Source organism: Cyprinodon tularosa, unplaced genomic scaffold (genome assembly GCF_016077235.1).
Source record: "Cyprinodon tularosa strain WSP-4 unplaced genomic scaffold, ASM1607723v1 ctg647, whole genome shotgun sequence".
In the NCBI taxonomy this organism is placed as follows: domain Eukaryota; kingdom Metazoa; phylum Chordata; class Actinopteri; order Cyprinodontiformes; family Cyprinodontidae; genus Cyprinodon; species Cyprinodon tularosa.
Genome location: NW_024039393.1, coordinates 33,031 through 56,134, shown reverse-complemented (window position 1 = coordinate 56,134; position 23,104 = coordinate 33,031). Strand labels below are relative to the sequence as shown.

The 23,104-nt window shown below is 43.6% G+C and overlaps 2 protein-coding genes across 2 annotated transcripts in view; both read right to left on the bottom strand.

The window, feature by feature from the left end:
- The window catches only part of slmapa (sarcolemma associated protein a), a gene marked incomplete at its 5' end in the record, with an annotated part of 66,728 nt that overhangs the window by 13,155 nt on the left and 30,469 nt on the right, over positions 1-23,104 (bottom strand). The window contains 12 exons of the mRNA XM_038308748.1: positions 4,776-4,910; positions 5,076-5,247; positions 12,719-12,836; positions 12,962-13,160; positions 13,267-13,367; positions 13,445-13,519; positions 13,635-13,760; positions 13,956-14,015; positions 15,848-15,928; positions 16,009-16,083; positions 16,159-16,218; positions 17,803-17,865. Of these exons, the coding sequence (XP_038164676.1) occupies positions 4,776-4,910; positions 5,076-5,247; positions 12,719-12,836; positions 12,962-13,160; positions 13,267-13,367; positions 13,445-13,519; positions 13,635-13,760; positions 13,956-14,015; positions 15,848-15,928; positions 16,009-16,083; positions 16,159-16,218; positions 17,803-17,865 (1,265 nt within the window). The remainder of the gene's footprint in view (positions 1-4,775; positions 4,911-5,075; positions 5,248-12,718; positions 12,837-12,961; positions 13,161-13,266; positions 13,368-13,444; positions 13,520-13,634; positions 13,761-13,955; positions 14,016-15,847; positions 15,929-16,008; positions 16,084-16,158; positions 16,219-17,802; positions 17,866-23,104) is intronic.
- On the bottom strand, positions 17,873-19,733 carry LOC119799064 (uncharacterized protein P19A11.02c-like). The gene is made up of 2 exons (XM_038308755.1): positions 19,620-19,733; positions 17,873-19,047 (listed from the first exon to the last, which is right to left on the bottom strand). Exon 2 carries the CDS (start codon positions 19,025-19,027, stop codon positions 18,158-18,160), a length of 870 nt encoding a protein of 289 aa, XP_038164683.1. The 5' UTR covers positions 19,028-19,047; positions 19,620-19,733; the 3' UTR covers positions 17,873-18,157.

Here is a 23,104-nt window from a genome sequence, read left to right as displayed (position 1 = left end):
CAAGAACTTCACCTCAATGGACCCCCCCCTCCAAAGCGGACAGACAGACAGAGGCAGCGCGGACAGACTGATGTGATGTCGGTGAGTACCTTTCTACAACAACTGGCCGAAACACCAGTAGAGCAGAGCCAGGACTAGGCCCATGAATATGGCTTGGACAGGCTGCAATATGGATGGCTAGAAGGGGGGGTGGGGGGTGGGGAGGAGAGGGATAAGAAGAAATCAGCCAGCAAATCAACCAAAAAACAAACATGGAGGATGGAGCAGCTACAGCGGAGGGGAAGGAAGGAGAACAGAAAGGTTGTCTAAGGTCAGCAGATGACCTCCTCTGTGGTTCAAGGACTTTAACATCAACAAAAACCTGGATGGTCCCTTAATCCAGGAGGGACTTTAACATCAACAAAAACCTGGATGGTCCCTTAATCCAGGAGGGACTTTAACATCAACAAAAACCTGGATGGTCCCTTAATCCAGGAGGGACTTTAACATCAACAAAAACCTGGATGGTCCCTTAATCCAGGAGGGACTTTAACATCAACAAAAACCTGGATGGTCCCTTAATCCAGGAGGGACTTTAACATCAACAAAAACCTGGATGGTCCCTTAATCCAGGAGGGACTTTAACATCAACAAAAACCTGGATGGTCCCTTAATCCAGGAGGAACAGTTTGAAGCTGCTGAGTAGGGACTATCAACACTAAAATAATCTACATCTGAGTCTTTGCTGCAGAATTAATTCATTGATTTTCTTAACCTCCATCTACGGAAGAGGATTAGGGCCAATGAAAAAAAAAAATGTTAACTGATTTTTTTTTATTTTATTTCAGTATAGTATGGGAAAAAAGTCAGAATTCTGACTTTAATCTCAGAATTCTGACTTTAAACTCAGACTTCTGGCTTTAATCTCAGAATTCTGACTTTTTTTTCCTCAGAATTCTGGCTTTAATCTCAGAATTATGGCTTTAATCTCAGAATTATGACTTTTTTTCCTCAGAATTCTGACTTTAATCTCAGAATTCTGAACTTTAAACTCAGAATTCTGACTTTTTTTTTTCTCAGAATTTCGACTTTTTTCCCCCAGAATTCTGACTTTTTTCTCAGAATTCTGACTCTAATCTCAGAATATTGAACTTTAAACTCAGAATTCTGGCTTTTTTGACTGAATTATGACAATGAAAAAAGTCAGAATTCTGAGAAAAAGTTCAGAATTCTGAGGAAAAAAAAGTCAGAATTCTGAGATTAAAGTCAGAATTCTGACTTTAATCTCAGAATTCTGAACTTTAAACTCAGAATTCTTACTTTTTTTTCTCAGAATTGACTTTAAACTCAGAATTCTGAGATTAAACTCAGAATTCTGACTTTTTTTTTCTCAGAATTCTGACTTTTTTCCCTCAGAATTGACTTTAAACTCAGAATTCTGAGTTTAAAGTCAGAATTCCGACTTTAATCTCAGAATTCTGAACTTTAAACTCAGAATTCTGACTTTTTTTTCTCAGAATTCTGACTTTTTTCCCTCAGAATTGACTTTAATCTCAGAATTCTGAACTTTAAACTCAGAATTCTGACTTTTTTTTCTCAGAATTCTGACTTTTTTCCCTCAGAATTCTGACTTTAAACTCAGAATTCTGACTTTAAACTCAGAATTCTGACTTTTTTCTCAGAATTCTGACTCTAATCTCAGAATATTGAACTTTAAACTCAGAATTCTGGCTTTTTTGACTGAATTATGACAATGAAAAAAGTCAGAATTCTGAGAAAAAGTTCAGAATTCTGAGGAAAAAAAAGTCAGAATTCTGAGATTAAAGTCAGAATTCTGACTTTAAACTCAGAATTCGGACTTTTTTTTCTCAGAATTCGGACTTTTTTCCCTCAGAATTCTGACTTTAAACTCAGAATTCTGACTTTAAAATCAGAATTCTGACTTTTTTCTCAGAATTCTGACTAATCTCAGAATATTGAACTTTAAACTCAGAATTCTAGCTTTTTTGACTGAATTATGACAATGAAAAAAGTCAAAATTCTGAGAAAAAGTTCAGAATTCTGAGATTAAAGTCAGAATTCTGAGAAAAAAGTCAGAATTCTGACTTTTTCCCATGTTAAACTGAAATAAAATTTAAAAATCAGTTCACTTTTTTTTTATTTTTCAGTGGCCCTAATCCTCTTCCGTATCCATCAGTCAGAAGAAAACTGGTAAAGGTTCTGAAGCGTTGGATGAAGAGCTGAGGAGAACAATGACCTGAGATGTGGAGAGCACTGAAAAAATCTAAATCTAGGTAAGTAAAAAAAAGTGCATTTGTTCTTGAATTGAGGTAAGAGAGACATTTGGCCAAAGGAACAGGACGATTTACATTTAAAATCAGAAAACGCAATTGCATTTTCTTGTCATCTAATGATCTTATTAGTAAAATACTAATTCCATTGGCAAACATCTCATTTACCTGCTCAGATTAAGGGTGAATACACTTCATTTAAGACATTTTTACTTATTTCTAGATCTTTTTTTCAGCGAGGAGGAGATGAGGAGAAAAAGCTGCTCCGCCTCAATATTTCACAGCTACAGCCTGAATGGATCAGTAGAAACTAAACGGGCCATTGATCGGCTGATAAATCTGTTCTGGATTGAATAATAATATCACAGAGATTTTAGCAGAATGTTGATCTGATCTGTCAAGAAAATGTTTATTGTTGGCGTCTAAACGTACGTCCACACCGAACGAAAAACAAGCGACTTGTTTCCACGTGGGCAGGAAGTTGAAGCGTATTCAGAGGCGACGGGCGGTCAGCGATGCGTCTTCAGGGCTTTTGTACCAAACAGAGTCCAGGAAGGTGGAGCAAACAGCGATGTTGGGCAGTGGAGCCAGTAGGAAGTGCCTTGAAGCTCCTGATTGGTTATGCAGTGAAGCTTTTGCTGTTGTGGTAGTAAGTACGGCAAGTCGTTCCTGAATATAATCGCTACACCTGGATGCTAATTAGACATTTGTTAAAAGATAACTGATTTAACCGTAAAAATGGCTTGGTGAGGAAAAATTTATTGGAGATCAACAAGTTTCGGTTGTGCGCCACATCTGAAACGCGTTTTTCTCCAATCAAGTGTTGCAGATGTTCTTTTTTAGTTCATCGCCCGCTTCATGCAACTTGGAAGTTGTTCCAGCAGTTTTGGATCTCTACGGCTGTGTCGAAACATTCGCCCTAACCCGTATAAGGCACAATATAGTGGTCGCGCCATTTTAGTCGCGCCTCACTGGATGCTGTCGGCAGCGAGGCAAACGTACCCAGAGGGTGGCCATCTTGGCGTTTACGTATATAATGTCTATGGTCCAAACATCTAGTGGATGAAAAAACGCCTTGAAAAGTAGTGAGTATCCATGGTCACTAGGGGTGGAACGGTTCACAAAATCCCCGGTTCGGTTCGGTTCACGGTTTTTGGTTCGGTATTTATTTATTGTTACACCGAAATTCCATACAAATTCATGAAATTAATGAAAAAAAATAAAATTAATTAATGAATTGTTATTTTTAATGATCCACGGAAACCCTGGATCATTTGCTGCTTTGAATTTAATAATCTCACGCTTGTCCACTACGATCTCCAAGGAACTCAGAGCGGAGCGGACGGGAGCCACAGCGGAGGCTGTATGCTTTGCTTTGAGCAGCCGGTCTGGAGCGCAGCGGGGCGGAGCGCTGACAGAGTATGAGGGATTCCGGGGTTAGCATGACATGTTGGTCGTGTTGCTGTTAGCATAAACCAAACGTGTTGCACAATGCTTGCACACTGTTTTTATCCACAACTTTCTTTCCGCCGTCATCGTAGGTCACTCTAAATGCAAAGCGCTCCCATACAGCAGACCTATAAAGTGCTGCTGGTGCATCTTCCAACTCCTGTTCTTTCCCACTCGCCATTCCGACACAATTCTCCACAACAACTGATTTTTTTCTGCTACACCCGGCTACGCTGCTTCGCTTCATCTTCTTGTTTACTACTGGTGGTTGGCTTTGGTCGCAGTACCGCCACCTTCTGCTCTGGAGTGTAAACGCTTCGCCTATGAGAAAAAGGAGCAGCGCATGAACCGAACGAAACACACCCGAACCGAACCGAGACGCCTCAGTCCACTGAGTGTTTAAAAAAGGCCTTAAAACATTTCTTTTTAGCAAAACTTTTGGTCCCCCTTAGATGTTTTTTTTCTCTTTTAAAAGAGCTTTTATTACTTTATTTTATTTCTTTTATCTCTATGTATTTCTTTTTTAATGCTTTTTTGTAGCACTTTGAGGCCTTTTTGGTGAAAAGTGCATTATAAATTAAATGAATTATTATTATTATTATTATAGTGGAACCAAACGTTTCGGACGGTTTTCATAAACCGTTCCATCCCTAATGGTCACCATACAAGCGGATATATCCCAGAATGCTTTGCAGGAGCTCTCGCAAAGCATCATGAGAGAGACCAAAGATGCACAGACACCATGCAAGGAGGTAGAGTGACGTGAGCGTCGCGGAGCGAAAAGTAGTGATCTTCCGTCCAAATAGTCAGTTAACCGACTTCACTATAAAGTCCGGTAAATAGTGCCGCTCTATATAGTGATGGAGGCGTTAGGGCCGACATGTTAAAATGACCTGCAGGGAGCTGAAATGTCCACTGACCAATATGAAAATAGTCTGCTGTGGCGTTCGCTGTGAACGTCTCTTCAAACATGGAGGTGCTAGCAGATACGAAATGAGCTCTATGGTGGGAACCCCCAGCAAGTCATTTTTTCTGGCCTGGGTGCTTCGGACTCACAGAGCTGGTCTTGTCCTGCAGCAGCTTCAGATTGCTCCGGCACTGCTCCAGCTCCTGGTGTATGTTCAGCTTCTCCTGCTCCGTCTGCTGGTAGCGCTGACGCAGGTCCATCAGCTGCGACTGAGTGTCTTCATACTGCAGGAGAGGAGAGAAAGCAGAACCATGGGCTCCATCACAGCATCTCTACAAACTGACCCAGAGGACTGGTGATCCAGACCACCCATTTGGAAACACAGACCAAGTATTGAGAGAACCTCTGTGAGTGTGTGCCTACATGAAGCACTGCAAACATGGGAGTACCTCTTTCTGCAGGGTGTGTGTTCGGGCCTGGGCCTGATCCAGCTGCTGCTTTAACCTGCTGGCATCCTGAAGGTGCTGGTTCTCCAGAGAACCCAGCTTGTCCTGTAGAACCTCCTTCCCCTTCTTCAGAGACTCCAGGCTGCTGCTGAGGACCAGGCTCTGTTCCTTGGTGCTGAAACAACACAAACACAGGGTTCAGGGGCGTCAGAGTTTGCCCTGCAACCAGTGGGTTGTCAGTTAAAACCCTGGCTCTGGCTTCAGTGTTGCTCTGTCCTTGGGCAAGAAACTTCACCTGCATTGCCTACTGATGGTGGTTTGGGGGACTGGTGGCGCTAATGTACAGCAGCCTTGTTTCTGTCGGTTACAATTTAGCTCCCCAGCATGTGTGACTGTGTGTGTGAATCTGAGAATTACTGAGTGTCAGCGCTTTGGTCAAGTCCTCTGACTTGAAAAAGCGCTATAAAGTACAGGCCATTTACCACTCAGCACCAGTGAGGGTACCAGATCTGATCGGGGCCCTGCCCCTTCTTATGATGTCATCATATGGCAAGGCTGACTGCCATTTAACAAGGTAACAAAAAAAAGTATTTGCTTATTTACATTCTTTTTATCAAGATCTGAGGGCAGCTGAAGACAAATGGAACATCTTACTAAGTGAGTTACTTGGAGATTTTAGACAAATAAAACAACAGTTATTACAAAACGAACGTGGTTAACAAAAAGTTAAAAGTAGTGCAACTTAACGGGGAACGCGTTTTTTTTACATTAACTCCTTGATTTTACGTTATTCCATCATGTTCTATCATCCATATGAGTTTTGTGTCATTTGGAGCCGTTCTGAAGATATTCCGTTGTTGCGGTTATATCCAGGTAACGTCTTCCTATGGGCAACGACTGAAGGCACAAACTGAACTGTCGCGCGCTGATGACGTCATACACGCGCCGCTTTGTTTTTAAAAGATATAAATATAACGGCGGATGTCTGGGGGACAGTGATTGGCCTCCATGTTCTGAATGCTGGCGTACCATAAAGAATAAATGATGAACAGTTTAGTTTGTGCCTTCAAGTCGTTGCCCATGGGAAGACGTTACTTGGATATAACCTAACAGAATATCTTCAGAACGGCTCCAAATGACACTAAACTCATATGGATGAGTAGAACATGATGGAATAACGTAAAAATCAAGGGCCCAATGTAAAAAAACTGGTGTTCCCCTTTAATATCACTAACTTTCTGAGCTAAAAGAGGCTAGCCTGTTAGCTAGTGAGCACAGCTAGCCACAGCGCTACCCAGCTCCCCCCTTTATATCATGGTCTAACAGTTACTTGGTTCACTATAAACTGTTATTTTTAGTTTTGTAATCATTCCAGTAAACTTCATTGATCATTAGACACGCTAACGCTACAAAAGCTCCAGGCCGTTTCTCAATTCACGAGAACGCGAGTACGTATGTGTATTGGAACAGAAGCGTACTCGTGACGTCATCACATGCAACGTTCTTTAGCATTTCTTTAACAGTCAAAACTATTTATTCCCTACACAAAACATTTTGTAAACAATATTTTTAATTTCTAAAGCTTAAAAAACATAAAAAAAATTACCGAACCGCAAAAAACCGCCATCAGAACGAGCGGTAGTTCACACATAACTAGACAGAGAGAAGTGCACTACAGACGGGGTAAATTTAGCCCTGGCTGCGGTTACCCTCGGAGGTCTGCTGGTCACTCTGGTCTGCTCAACGTCGGACTTTTTTTTTTTTTTTCGCACTAACTCTGTAAACAGGCCACACAGGGAGGCTTCAATGTATAATGTTATCGCCTCAAACGATTTCAAAACGTACTTTTGAAGAACAGCAGCAGCAGAAAAGGGAATGTTTAACTTAGCACTGTGAGCGCCGTCTGGAATCAAGCTGCGGCCGCGGGGCATTCTGGGGAAGCGGTCAGTCTGAAGAACGCACAAGTCTGCTCTGATGCATGCTCGATAAAAAGGGCGGGGCGAGCACAACATCCGGGGATTTGATGCGTTCTCGATCTGGCGTTCTTGAGAATTGGAACGGTACTCGGGCTGAGGCTGATGACGTGTCACAAGTACACGAGCACGCTCAAGAACGCATATTGCGAAACGGCCCCAGACTCGGCACACGGACGCTGCCTGATGTTATCGTTGTCTAGGCAACCACAATGTTTTACATCATTTGGCAATGTTCAGCCAATCATATAGCGTTATGTCATTGGCATGCGCAGATATGACAAGGCGAGCAGATCTGGTACCTACACCGGCTAACTGGAGTGCTTCAACCAGACCAAATGGTCAGAACCCTATTCTTCCTAACCACCGTCTCTTCTTCTTCATTCATCTTTGTCATTTCTCCATTTTTGTTTTCCTGGTGGACATTTGCAGAAAGACTGGTTCATGTAGAGACAGAGAAGCCAGTGACCTACAGGGGTTCTGGTTTCTCATCAACATGTTATAGTAGAAAAGTCTCAGTGCTACAGATTAGGGTGACGGTAAAGAGGCCTTCCAGTGTACATGGAGTTCATCAAAGAAAAACGACCGTCTTTATGTTGTTTCTACTCCACTTCATCCGGTGAAATACTTTATTGGAACAATCCTGTGGAACTTTCAGCTCTGATGACCATGATGATCTCTGATGAACACGGTGTGAAGTTTCCTCCCCAGAGAGTTTAGCGGCATCAAACTGCTGTGGTTCAGTGGGCTGAATCAGCTAAACATTACGTCTTCTGCTCCACGGGCCCTGAATCGCTGATTTAGGAGCTGGGCAGAGATCCTGTCAACCGTTTGCTGTGTTCAGCTTCACACGTTTTATCATGTCAACATTTCAGCCATTTTAGAAACCTCAGCTTGTTTTTGAGAGCTTTTCCTTCCATCATTTATCTGCTGATTTAAACAGATCAAGCTTCAGCTGAAATACAGTGGGGGAAATAAGTATTGCTGATTTTGCAGGTTTGCCCACTTAGAAAGAATGCAACAATCTACAATTTTAATCATATGTACATTCTAACAGTGAGAGACAGAATCCCAAAGAAAATTCCAGAAATTCACATCATATGAATTTATTAAAATTGATAACCATCTGATGAGGAAAAGCAAGTATTTGACCCCCTACTAAACAGCAAGTATTCTGGCTCCTACAAGCCAGTTAGTCTTTCTTTAAGATGCAGCCCCAATCCCAACCAATTATCTACATCAAATACACCTGCCTCACCTTGTTACCTGTATAAAAGACACCTGTCAACACCCAAACAACCAGCATCCAACATCACCACCATGGGCAAGACCAAAGAGCTTTCTACGGACATTAGAGACAAGATTGTTGATCTGCACAAGGCTGGGATGGGCTGCAAGAGAATCGGAAACAACTTGGAGAGAAAAGATCAACTGTGGGTGCAGTTATCAGGAAATGGAAGAAGCACCACACCACCGCCAACCTCCCTCGGTCTGGGCCTCCACACAAGATCTCGCCTCGTGGGGTGTCCCTGATCATGCGAACGGTGAGGAATCGTCCCAAAACCAGAAGGGGGGAACTGATGAATCAACTGAAGGCAGCTGGGACCACAGTTACAAAAGAAACGGTTGGTAACACAGTACGCCGTCATGGATTGAAATCCTGCAGCGCACGCAGGGTCCCCCTGCTCAAGAAGAAACATGTACAGGCCCGCATGAAGGTCGCCGTTCACCACCTGGACGACTCAGAAGAGGCCTGGAAGAAGGTGATGTGGTCAGATGAGACCAAAATAGAACTTTTTGGCCTCAACTCAACTCGTCGTGTTTGGAGGGCAAAGAACACCAAGTACAACCCAAAGAACACCATCCCCACCGTCAAGCAGGGTGGCGGCAACATCATGCTTTGGGGGTGCTGTTCAGCCAAGGGGACGGGACAACTCCATGGTATTGAGGGGAGGATGGACAGGGCCATGTATCGTATAATTCTGGACCAACATCTCCATCCCTCAGTGAGAGAGCTGAAGATGGGTGGAGGATGGGTGTTTCAGCACCACAAAGACCCTAAGCACACCACCAAAGCAACAAAAGAGTTGCTGAAGAAGAAGCACATCAAGGTTCTGAAGTGGCCTAGCCAGTCTCCACACCTGAATCCAATTGAAAATCTTTGGAGGGAGCTTAAAATCCCAGTTGCCAGGCGACAACCTGGGAACCTGAATGATTTGGAGGCTGTCTGCAGGGAGGAGTGGGCCAATATCCCTGCCGAAATGTGCACACACCTTCTCACCAACTATAAAAACCGTTTGACACCTGTGCTGGCCGATAATGGCTTTTCTACAAAATATTAACATGCTGTTTGGTAGGGGGTCAAATAGTTGCTTTTCCTCATCAGATGGTTATCATTTTTTATAAATTCATATGATGTGAATTTCTGGAATTTTCTTTGGGATTCTGTCTTTCACTGTTAGAATGTACATATGATTAAATTGTAGATTGTTGCATTCTTTGTAAGTGGGTAAACCTGCAAAATCAGCAAGGGGTCGAATACTTACTTCCCCCACTGTAGTTTGAAAAACAAAACCTGGATCTGCGAGAATATACACTCATGGCCGAAAGTTTTGAGAATGATTCAAATGTTAATATTTACAAAGTCTACTGCTTCAGTTTTTATAACGGCAATTTGCATATACTCCAGAATGTTATAAAGAGTGATCAGCATAACAGCAATTAATTGCAAAGTCAATATTTGCCGAGAAAATGAACTTTATCCCTAAATATATTTCAACGTCATTGCAGCCCTGCCTTAAAAGGAGCAGCTAACATTGTTTCAGTGATTGGTCCATTAACACAGGTGTGGGTGGTGATGAGGACAGGGCTGGAGATCAATCTGTCAGGATTCAGTCAGAATGACGCCACTGGACACTTTAAAAAGAGGCTGCTGCTTGGCATCATTGGTTCTCTTCTGTGAACCATGGTTATCTCTGAAGAAACATGTGCAGTCATCATTGCACTGCAAAAAAATGGCCGAACAGGAAACAGAATGGCAGCTAGAGAGATTGCACCTCAGTAAGCAATCTATGGCATCACCAAGAACTTCAAGGAGAGAGGTTCCATTGTTGCCAAAAAGGCTCCAGGGCGCCCAAGAAAGACCAGCGAGTGCCAGGACCGTCTCTGAAAAGTGTTCCAGCTGCGAGATCGGGCTACCAGTGGTGCAGAGCTTGTTCAGGAATGGCAGCAGGCAGGTGTGAGTGCATCTGCACTGTGAGGCGGAGACTCTTGGAGCAAGGCCTGGTCTGAAGGAGGGCAGCAAAGAAGCCACTTCTCTCCAGGAAAACCATCAGGGACAGACTGATATTCTGCTAAAGGTCCAGGGAGGGGACTGCTGAGGACTGGGGGAAAGTCATTTTCTCTGATCAATCCCCTTTCCCATTGTTTGGGACATCTGGAAAACAGCTGGTTGGGAGAAGACGAGGTGAGCGCTACCAGCAGTCTGGTCTCATGCTGACTGTAAAGCATCCTGGAACCATTCATGTGTGGGGTTGCTTCTCAGCCAAGGGAGTCGGCTCTCTCACAGTCTGACCTAAAAACAGCCATGAATAAAGAATGGAACCAGAATGTCCTCCGAGAGCAACGTCTCCCAACCGTCCTAGAGCAGTTTGGTGATGAACAATGCCTTTTCCAGCATGATGGAGCACCTTGCCATAAAGCAAAGGTGATATCTAACTGGCTCAGGGAACAAACAGAGAGATGTTGGGTCCATGGCCTGGAAACTCCCCTGATCTTAATCCCATTGAAAACTTGGTCAATCATCAAGAGACGGCGGACAAACGAAAACCTAGGAATTCTGACTAAATGCAAGCGTTGATTGTGCAAGAATGGACGCTTTCAGTCAGGATTTGGTCCAGAAGTTGATTGAGAGCAGCCAGGGAGAATTGCAGAGGTTCTGAAGAAGAGGGGTCAACAATGCATTAACTCGTTCTGACATTAAAAGCTTTTGTTACTCATCATATGATTGCAATTGTATTTCTGTTTGTGATGACAACCTTTGAAATACACGCATGAAAATGTTTTCAGGTGACGTTACGCTCACGTGACTACTCAGCGCGTCCGCCATATTTGGTGGCAGCCTTAGGCAGTATTGACAGTGAAGAATGGTGAAATCGTGTGTAATTGTTGGTTGCACGGCCCGTGGAGGTGGAGATCAACGCTCTATCGCATACCAGCCGTAATCGTGAATCAATGTGAAAAAACAAAACAGCTATCTGAACCACGCCGTCACCTATGGCTGACACGGATATCCAGGTCCGATTTGGACGGTGTTAAGCTGGAACACGCCAGAGTCTGCAGTGCTCACTTTGTCACAGGTAATTAACTGTCAAGCATTTAAAACATGTAAGAATATATTAATAATAGGGCTTAATACATGGGCGTCATGACGTATTACTTTCCGTGGCCGCAATGTTGACTGCCTCCGCCGCTGCTACTCAGACTACTGCCTATGACTACCGCATACTGGACTCCCTCTCTCAGCCGTGTTTTAATTTGATTAATTTCACCTTAACTTGATTTCAACCAGCGGGAAAAGGCTCAAATATCTGAAAAACCCGGAGGGTTTAGGGAGGTTTGGCAGTTAACGTTACTAACCAAACCTTTGAAACACATAGCAGCTAGTTAAAAGTACATTACATGCCTGAGTGGTTGTTAGCACTAACGGTTAGCACTGTTTGCTGGCTTTATGAGCTGCAGCTCCTGAACTCATCCATTCGTAAACTGCACATGAGACTCCAAGGACTTGTAGCTTTGGAACTGTTCGCGCACCGCCGGCCGTTAGCAACCTAGCATAGCGAGCCCTGCGTCGGATTGTTAACATTTTTACCATCTTATTAAAACTCACCCGTCCACGTATGATGGCGATTTCCTTCATGTACATCACTTCGACATCTCGTACCCAACCAGATGTGAACTGGTTGTGCGCCTCTAGACCCTTGTACGCTCTCATTTCCTCAAGAGTGTGCAGAGGGTTTTCACTGAACACCGTAATGAACTATGTCACCGTGCTCTACATTTGGCCAATCATCTGGATTAGTGCTAAACAAGGCACCGTGGAGGGCATAGGGGTCCATATGGTCGATCACGGAACATTTCCTCAGATATGTTCCATGATCTGATGGCTCTAGCGTGCTGGCGTACTTATCCATTCGCGACATGATATATATGATATACGATAATATGCCACCCAAGATGGCGGACCGGAAGCTGGCCAGTGACGTCACTGAAAACCCCCTGTTCTGACTAAATGCAAGCATTGATTGTGCAAGAATGGACGCTGTCAGTCAGGATTTGGTCCAGAAGTTGATTGAGAGCAGCCAGGGAGAATTGCAGAGGTCCTGAAGAAGAGGGGTCAACACTGCAAATATTGACTTGCTGCATTAACTCATTCTGTCATTAAAAGCTTTTGTTACTCATCGTATGATTGCAATTGTATTTCTGTATGTGATGACAACCTCTGAAATACACACATGAAAACCAGAGGGCAGCAGATCGTGTTGAAATACAACATTAGTGTCATTCTCAATACTTTTGGTCATGACTGTAGTAGCCAAAACTTTCTATTCCATAATTTAGGGTCACACTTTGAAAAATGTGATCTTCTCACTTGACTGAACCTGATCTTCGTACCTGCTGAGCTCAGCCTCCAGGCGCTGCAGCTTCTCTGTGAGATCTCTCCGCTCAGCTCTCAAGCCTTCACAGTCCTGCTGCAAAGATGTGCAGCGCTGCTGCAAAGCTGCACACTCCTCTGGGGGACAGAAGGAGAAAAGGACGGAAAGAGACAAGGACAAACGGAGAGAAGGACAGATGGTTCGTTATTAAGAGGCCATGAAAACAGACACATCTTAACCAAGAAGCAGAAGCAGCTTCAACCTTGCAGCTGACTGGCTTTGCTCTGCTGCTGCTGAGAAAATGTCTCCTGCAGGCGGCTGATCTCCTCCTCGTACTTGGCAGCCGTGGCCCTCCAGTGTTCCAGCTCAGTGCGAACGCTACCCACGTTCGCCTGCAGGGCGGCGATCTCTCGCTCCCGCTCTGCGGTGGCCGTCTCCATGGCGTGTCGCAGAACGAGAATCTGACAGCAGAAACAATCCAGGTGAGTACGGTAAGGATGATGATGAGACGAAGCCAATATTAAGAGGAACCCAGGAGGAGAAAGAAGAGGAGGAACAGATCAGTACCTCCTCCTGGGCGGAGCAGAGCTCCTCCCTGGTGCTGCAGATGGTGCCCTCCCTCTGCTCCCTCAGGGCCTCCATGTCCGCCTGAAGTTTCTCCAGCTGAGCTGCATTAGTAGAAGGAACCGACAAGTTAGAACCTGGACCGGTTCTGGGTTGGACTGGTTGATGGTACTATACTCACTCTGCAGGAACTGGATCTGCTTGCTGGACTCCTGAGTCAGCTTGGAGTTACTCCTCCTCTCCTCCTCTAGCAGAGCTGCAGACAGTCGGTCACAGTGCTTGAACATCATAGTACCAAGAACCATGGTGGTACCATGGACCCAAACTGAGCTTTCAGTCAGGGAGTTCTGCTCAGCAGCTGCTGCAGTTACCTTGGAGCTCCAGACATTTCTGCTTCCCAGTGTTGGCCAAGTCCTGGGCTTCCAGAAGTTCTCTGTGGAGATGGCTGATGACCTTCTCCGTGTCTCCTGCTTCCAGACCAGCCCGATTCAGCTCAGCTACACACAAACAACACATACGACCATCGGCCCAAGCCTTTTTCAATCTTCTCATGCCTAAAAACTCTTGTGACAAAGATCTAGCAGCAAGAGATCTGAAATGTTTCCATTTAAACCTGACCTTTCAGAAATGTTCTTAAAAAAAATCCACATTTGTACACTTTAGTAAAAGTATTGAAAGCAGGTGGCAGTTACCTTTCAGCAGGGTGACTCTGTTCTGCGATTCATTCAGCTCCTGGTCGTTCATGTTCCCATCTGATGATTCAACAAACATGTTAATAAAGCCTTAAATGGCCAAGCTCCATCTGATATCAGAGATCTGATTGTTCCTTATGTTCCTAACAGAGCACTTCGCTCTCAATCTGCAGGTTTACTAGTGGTTCCTAGAATTTCTAAAAGTAGAATGGGAGGCAGATCTTTTAGTTATCGGGCTCCTCTCCTGTGGAACCAACTACCAGTTTTAGTCCGTGAGGCAGACACCCTGTCTACTTTTAAGGCTAGGCTTAAAACTTTCCTTTTTGATAAAGCTTCTAGTTAGAGTGGCTCAGGTTATCCTGAGCTATCTCTATAGTTCTGCTGCTATAGGCTTAGACTGCTGGAGGACATAGGGACCCCTTTTTCATCATTCTGCTTCATTCTATCTCTATTCTCCCACTCTGCAGAATCTGTTAGTTCAATCTCTAACGTTCTGCTCTCTCTGCTTTTTCTCATAGTAGCTTCATCTGGTCTGTTCCTGTTTGGCTGTGACTCCATCCTGGAGAGAAATATCAGCTGTGCTGCTGCCATCAACACCTTTGTTTCTAGATGTTGGAGATCAGCCTATTTTCCAGTGTAGTCCTGTTTCTCTGACTGTGACTAACTGGATGTGCTCTCTTCATCCTCTGACATAGGAGCTGGCTCTCCACTTACTCTCCACTGAAGCTACAAGCATGCTTGGTGAAAGGGATTACTGAAGAGTCAAAAACTAAATATTGATGAAAATCCAGGCTTATAGAGAGGCACAAACAAAAGCCGTGTTATGGCTGAGAAAACAAGGCTTTTGTACGTGCCACTGGAACTCAATTCAAGACATTTTGAATTGAGAAAGCTTCCCGGATGGGAAGCAAAATGTCTTCAAAATTGGAAACAAAGTCCAGTGGATTGTTTTTAAACTTCGTTGGAAGGACTATGACCTGAATGACTGTATTGTCTCTGTAAAGTGCCTTGAGTTGACGTGTGAATCGGCGCCATAGAAATAAACATTTGAATTGAGACCAAACACAGACCACTATCAGCTGCAGTCAAAGTGCAAACATGGCAGCTTTTAATCCTGGGCAGGCAGAGAGGTTTGAATGGAGCTGTAAGAATCTCAGCAGCTGAACTTCAATTGTCTTCTTCATTCATTGTCGTCTCAAGATCAAGGAAACATGATGAAACGCAGCATCTTCTGAATCATCTCCAATGATCAGAGCCACCAGATAATAAAAACCAAATCATTCGTTTTAAAAAAGTTAGAACTCTTAGAGACATTTAAAGCATATTCACAGAAAGTTAGTTGGAGGAAAAAAGTGCCAAGGTGCACTCAGAAGTTCAGAGGGAGAGAACTGAGTCAGAGCTTAGGGACGAGCAGATAAACGTAAAGTTCACATTTCTGGATCCAAGAATGAGGAGCAGTGGAGAAGTTTCTACAGTCAGGGAAGATTTGGGTTCCTTGTCATCAGCTGGTTCCAGTCCAGTGGACCCATCTACCAGAACATTTTAGAGCCTTTCAACCTCGGTGGAGAAACTCAGTTCATTTTCAAGCAGGACCTGAATGCATCTTTATGGAAAATCTATGGAATACTGTAAAGAGAAAGAGGAGCGGATGACGAAGCTAACCTAAAGGGTGCTATTGAAGCTAGCGGTTCTTCCTGAACATCTCAGCAGGACCAAGGCTGATCTCCTCCAAGCCCCAACTAAAGAAATGGACCTTTATTGTTGCCAATTTGGAATATTCTAGCTTTAGTAGAACATCAATTCAGGTTTCTATCCTCAGAGAGCCTTTAAAGGAATGCAGATGTTTTCTGATGTTGAAGCAGGACTGGGGTTTGGGGTTCTGTTCTGCTCACCTGACGCCTCGTCACTGCTGCGATCTTTGCTGGGACTCAGCGTGTCGGACATGTCGGACTCTTTGGCGTCCATTTGGTTCCCTGTGGGGACGATAACAGTAGAGGATTGAGTGAGTGCAGCCGTGACCACGCTGAGGGCGCTGTAGGTCGGTGACATTTACCTCTGAGGTGGTCGGGGCTGGCCAGCAGCTCGTCCTCTGCTGTCTGGCTGTTCTGCAGGTGGGCATCCATGACTTCTGTGAAAAACCCAGGAGCATTAGATGGTTAAACCAGCTACTGACTGCAGATGAACAATCAGGGGAAACACGTACCGTCAAAGTTGGCCAGTTTGTCGATTGAAGAGCAGACGTTCTCTTTCAGCTGCTTGACCGCTGCAAAAACCAAACAGATGAGGGAATAAGAGACAGTTTTCCACCAGATGATCAGGTCTGAATCAAACCGACATCAAACTGCTTCATCAGCTCAATGAAAAAAGGACAAAGGTCAGCCAAAGTGGAGAAACTGTCACTGAGCTTTCGTCATCGGCAAGGTTCCTACTGCCTTTAGGTCACAGAGGGGTCAGATCCACTGCAGCCAGCAGATGGAGCAAGTTCTCATCTGCTGGAGTCAGGGCTGCAGGTCTGTGCCGCCACCAGTGAACAGCTTGCTAAACCTCGGCAGCAGGAGAGGTCTGCACTGGAACAAAGCGGTTTTTCACAGAGGGTAGAAAAGGCAGCAGCTTGGACATTTAGAGTCCATTTGTTTATGATAAATTATATAATCAAGCCTTAAAGGAATAGTACACCCAAAACATGATTAGCCTTCATTTTCTACTCACCCCCATGCTGAACAACACTCTGGAGTACTTTTTTGATATCTCAAATGCATCTGGAGATCTGGGAGGCTTCTTGCTGTCTGCTGACATTCAAATAATGGAGGTCTATGGCGCCTGAGGCAGAAAGGTCCATAAAAGTCCACAAAAAACGTGTCAATATTCCTCCATACTGTTCGTCCAATGTATTCCAAGTGTCCTGAGTGGGTAGCGTCCATAATTTACTCGAAACGAAGTCATTTAGAATGTTTTTAGAGCATAAACAGTAGTGTATAGGATTTCCTAAATGTCATGTCATCTTTTTTTCATCTGGTTTGGTCTGCCGCGGTTTCCGTAGTGTCGTGAACTCGCAGGCGCGCGCTTTCAGGAAATCGTATACACTACTGTTTATGCTCTAAAAACATTCTAAATGACTTCGTTTCGAGTAAATTCTGGATGCTACCCACTCAGGACACTTGGAATACATTGGACGAGCAGTATGGATGAATATTGACACGTTTTTTGTGGACTTTTATGGACCTTTCTGTCTCGGGCGCCATAGACCTCCATTATTTGAATGTCTGCAGACAGCAAGAAGCCTCCCAGATCTCCAGATGCATTTGAGATATCAAAAAAGTACTCCAGAGTGTTGTTCAGCATGGGGGTGAGTAGAAAATGAAGGCTAATCATGTTTTGGGTGTACTATTCCTTTAATGCTTGTCGACCAAAACCACACATCCAAGGAATGGACCTTAGGACTAACTCTGCCTCGGCTCTCGGGGGGGAACTCTTTGAATCCATGTTCAATCGTCTTTCATCTACACAGTTTTTAAAAGCATTAAGGTCCTCTGAATGAGCAGAGCGTCAGGACGGCTTCATTCGACACTTCTCCTCGTTCCTGGAGGAGGTTTGATCGCTCTGAATGTTTGCATGGATGACTCAGCAGGCAGGGACCAAAACCTGGCAGCTTCAACTCAATGAAGGATTAAGGTGGTTGTCATAGCAACCAGAGGTCAGAGAAGAGTCTGGCCAGGCGTGCACATCAAAAAGCTGCAGCACAGAACTGGACCCAGGTCTAAAACCGTCCTGACTTAAAGTCTGCAGGTTTAAACGTCTCTGTGGCCTGCAGAGGGCAGTGTTGCACATGAGCTCTGTTTGTACTCACGCGGACATTCAATCAACTGCGGGATTCGAGTCGACTCTCCTCCACTGTTGAGGTGACAGTTGTCTGACAGAAACAGAAAGAAGGGGCTTAACTTTAATCTCTTTAAAGATGACATTTTGATTCTGCTTATTAAAGCCAGAACAAATCTGTGGAGTGAGGGAGGAGTCCTCCTCAGACTGACTAATTAATGAAGAACAAACAGAACATTTTGATTATTTTTTGCCTAAATCAGCAGAATCAAAACCATCTGGGCCGTGATTCAGAACAGGTTCCTGAAGGCAACACGACGCTGATCAGGAAGAGCAGAACCACAGAGGGGCTGGGCAACAGAACGACAAAAAGCAAAGATAGAAGCTCAGCAGAGCTGACAGGCAACATGAAAAGAAAGACGGTGGACAGGCTGCGGACATGCTGCTGATGGAAGGTGGACAGACGGCAGAAAGGTGGTGAACAGGCTGTGGACAGACGGCGGAAAGGTGGTGAACAGGCTGTGGACAGACGGCAGAAAGGTGGTGAACAGGCTGTGGACAGACGGCGGAAAGGTGGTGAACAGGCTGTGGACAGACGGCGGAAAGGTGGTGAACAGGCTGTGGACAGACGGCGGAAAGGTGGTGAACAGGCTGTGGACAGACGGCGGAAAGGTGGTGAACAGGCTGTGGACAGACGGCAGAAAGGTGGTGAACAGGCTGTGGACAGACGGCGGAAAGGTGGTGAACAGGCTGTGGACAGACGGCGGAAAGGTGGTGAACAGGCTGTGGACAGACGGCGGAAAGGTGGTGAACAGGCTGTGGACAGACGGCGGAAAGGTGGTGAACAGGCTGTGGACAGACGGCGGAAAGGTGGGGAACAGGCTGTGGACAGACGGCGGAAAGGTGGTGAACAGGCTGTTGACAGACGGCGGAAAGGTGGGGAACAGGCTGTGGACAGACGGCGGAAAGGTGGTGAACAGGCTGTTGACAGACGGCGGAAAGGTGGTGAACAGGCTGTGGACAGACGGCGGAAAGGTGGTGAACAGGCTGTGGACAGATGGCGGAAAGGTGGTGAACAGGCTGTGGACAGACGGCAGAAAGGTGGTGAACAGGCTGTGGACAGACGGCAGAAAGGTGGTGAACAGGCTGTGGACAGGCAGTGGATGGGACCCAAAGCAGCATCTGAGTCCAACTAAAGCCTCTTCAGAGAGCAGCCCATAAACCATAGAGACCTTGGAGGTAGGGGTGGGCGACATATCTAATATACTCAATGTATCTCAAGTAGGCGCGTCCCGATCCGATACGTGGATCGGATCGGGACGCCGATATTGGCAAAAAAATGGGTATCGGCAAAGCATGTAAAATGCCGATCCAGACTGCCGATCCAGTTTTTTTTTTTTATTCCGGTCCGTATTTTCCAGTTTCGCCGATTGAAACGATCCATTCCACTATTTTGCGCCAGTGTTCCCCTGTTTTGCATTTTTATTAAAACTTACAGTAATACTTGCACCTTTAACTGTTTACGGTTTTACTGCTCACTGTGCAATTTCAGATTGCTATTCATAATTTTGTCCAGTTTGTGTTTATCTCTTAATAAACAGGTAAGTTTGTTGTTACCAAGCATTGTGTTTTATTCAATCTCACCTAATTCAGCTGGCTAGATGTTATCAAGAGTACTAAAACCCTTTTCAACATGAGTCTTACAACTAAGGCTAAATACTTTAACTTAAACTTAAATACATGCTCGGATAGGCTGGTATCGGCCAGTATCGGTAGCGGATCGGAAGTCCAAAAACAATATCGGTATCGGATCGGAAGTGCAAAAACCTGGATCGGGACATCTCTAATCTCAAGGTTTCCCATGCACAATGGTTAAAATGGCTATAGAAACCATCAAGTCCAAATTCACATGATGACATTAAGCCTGTTAGGTTTATTCTTTATACATCATGTGTATTGTTAGCCAGATTAGAGAGAGTAGAAGGCCTTCCTTCACATTGTGGATGTCACTGTGTGTACAGAGGTCATCTAATCAGGACAGCCTTCTTGTCTTTTAAAGATACACAGGATATGGGCACATCTTGGAGCCGGACGAATAGAGGGGAGCTATCTGTAATCCTTGGGCATAGAGGCAAGACGCATATACATCAGGGGCCTGTTTCAATAAGGAAGTTCAACCAACTCTGAGTTAAAACTTGAACTCTGAGTTGACTTATCCTGAGATTGGAAACTCTGAGTTTTGGGTTTCAGAACAGCTGAAATGAGTTAGTTCAATCAACTCTAAATTGACTGACTCTGAGTTAAGCGCGTGCACCACAACTATAAAAAGCCATTATCAATGGAGCACAGATATCACGAGTCACCATGGCAACAGCGTCAGACAAAAAAAGGTGTGCATATTTCTCACCAGCAGAACTGGATGTGCTTATGCAAGCATATGCAGAATTTGAACATGTATTTTTTTTAAAAGCAACACGGCTGCAGCGGCGAAGGAGAGAGAGTTAGCTTGGGTGAAAATAGCTGCTCGAGTCAATGCGTAAATTTACATTTTAATTACTTTTATACAGTGTTGGGTGTAATGAATTAAGTTACTTAAGTCATATAAATACTGTAATTAAATTAAAGACTATAAAACAATAGTTAATTTAATATCAAATTTTAAAAGGTATATTTTGATTTGAACTTTCTCCCTCTAGTTACACACCTTGGTCAATTTAAGATTAATTCATGCAATTGAATATTGTTTATTTGAAAGCATTAGAAGTGCAGTTTCTTGTCTCTCCTTGTATTGTTCAAGTGGTTGAGGTTGATTTGGGATTTAGAAAGTAATAAGTAAGTAAAACAAATTAGTAAGTAGACCAATACTTTCTAGAGACAGTAATTATTACATTAATCTAATTAGACTTGTTGAAGATAAAATTTGTAGTTAGTAATTAAGAACTATTTTAGAGTAACTTACCCAACTGTTATAATATCAGAGGTGAAACTGGAAGAACAGTATTTTATTAAACCTAATTTAGTTTTCATGGATAGGTGCAATCCTGCAGGCATCAAAAGAACATGGCAGCAGCTGAAAATGAAATATAAAAACATACTTCAAGCAGATAAGCCTTGAGCACATCATGGGAGTAGAGTAGCTACCTGGCTTTACAAACAGGATCATCCATTAAAGGACATGCCATTTCATTCCCTTTGATGCGCTCTACGTGACTGAAATGTGTGCAATGAATACTGTATGTCCCCAAAGAATCAATGAGGTGTTTAAACACCACTTCCTCTTTAAAAAAGGGAAGGAGACCAAAATAAACTCTGGATTTTCTGAAGAAAACCTGCTCCCGACCAGGTTAGGTTCACAGAGTAAATTGCCATGGTAACTGACTCTGAGTATAAGTTACCTCTCTTTCAGAAACGGGCTTGACTTACTCTGCTTTCTCAGGTTTAACTTACCTCCCTTTCTGAAACAGAAAACCCAGAGTTTCCCTCATTTCAGGGTTAACAAACTCAGAGTTTTCACTTAACCTCCTTTCTGAAACAGGCCCCAGGTCATGGATGTTTGTCAGTTTCTGATACAGACAGCAAAGCATCCACCTGGTGCAACACATAGACTCATGAGGTATAAGAAGCAGGAGATGACCTTGTTTGAGGCTCAAACTTTGCTGGATGCTTGCGGACGTGATTTCTGAGCTCACAGCTGTGCAAGCTCCAAGCATTTTCTCTGTTCTGTAACGACCTGATCTGGAATAAACTCTGTTACTTTTTTACTCCTGTTTTACAGTCTTTTTTTAGTAAATAACTTGCTCCCAGGAAAAGAACCGGAAGGGAAGTTCCGAGGCGCAACTGCCTTCAAGGGGACATAACTTCCTCATTCAACAGCCATCAGCATCTATTTCACTGAGAGCTTTATTTTTCCCCAGACACTTTGGTTATATCATAAACCCTTTCTCCAAACAGGATTATTTTCTGCGTCGCACACACACTACAGCAACCGGCAAACGAAATATGACGTTTCTAAGTGATTGACACAAAACGGTGTTTGAAAACGTATCAGTCAGCATGATGCATCTGCTAAAAAGAAATGTCTCATCTTTTCAGGGTTTATCATTAAGATTATAAAGAATTTTGGAGCAGCCTAAAAGGAATAGGGACGTTTTTTTCTCATTGCCTCATCCCTTTCCTCTCAGTTATCACTCAACTTATCCGAATTCAAGTTAATTTCAAGTTGACTCTTACTTTATTTACTGTTTTTACTGTACTTATCATTCTAAGAATGTTTTAAAATTCTAGTCCACAAGCATCCTCATTCACATTTTACCCTAAATTTTCACGTCATACTATATGTTTACATTATTTATTAGCTGCATATAAATAGCAAATATATTTTTTATTTAAAAATAGATATTAAATAATACAATATAATCTACAATAACTTCAATAATCCATGTACTAGGTCATAAAATCAATTCAGTTTAGTCTGTCTAATAAACTGCCTGTAGTGTCCTTAAAGGTCCAGCAGGTGTCAGCATTCTGCAAGACAGTATCACGCAGCATCAATACAGTTTGGCGATGAGTCGAAACGCTTCAAGATGTCTCAATAGCCGATCACTAGCGGCAGCAGGTGTTTCAGCTGAGCAATATATGGGATTTCAGGCAAAGGACGTCGAACTAAAGCGCTCATTTTTATGATGTGCGGCAAAAAAGGTAACAGTACAAACTTATTCCACCGCCTAAAAAGTAATCCGCTGCGAAATGAAGAATGTTGTAAACTCCACATGTCAGTATCTCCCGGCACACCAATTAAAACGTATAGTTTTAATAATAATAATAATATAAATCAGCTGTGAAGCCGATGGCGTTGGTCTCGTCATTCGAAAAAGCAATCCCATATGAGACAAGAGGAAAGAGATGGAGGAAAATCACTATTTATTACGTTATATGAATGTTTTTTTAGATGCTCTAATACCTGTGATGTGATGTGGTCCTGGTTAGGGGTTTTGCAGACTTTTTCTAAACTTGGCGATGTTCTCAATTTTACAACTTTTTGTGCTTCTTTAAAATTCCCTGCACTTAAAGATCAATCAGTGCTTATAGTTTGGAGATGCTCTGATAATGCTGTTTTTTTTTGTACAATACTTCGACTTCAGGTTTTTTGTAATTTGAGGTAAATTTCTTTTTCATTCTGCATTTGTTTTTTGAAGGGCTATGTACAAAATAGCCCTTCTTATTTTATATTTTATTTAGTATTGTGTGTTTTTACGGTTTCCTGTTTCCAATACTGATACTAACAGACGTAATGTGGCAGGTTTATTTGTGAAAAGCTTTTAGCTGGTTAAAAA

What these genes read in the sequence shown, in the direction of transcription:
- LOC119799064 (XM_038308755.1), bottom strand. Translation starts at nt 19,027, where the DNA reads ATGTCGCCCACCCCTACCTCCAAGGTCTCTATGGTTTATGGGCTGCTC.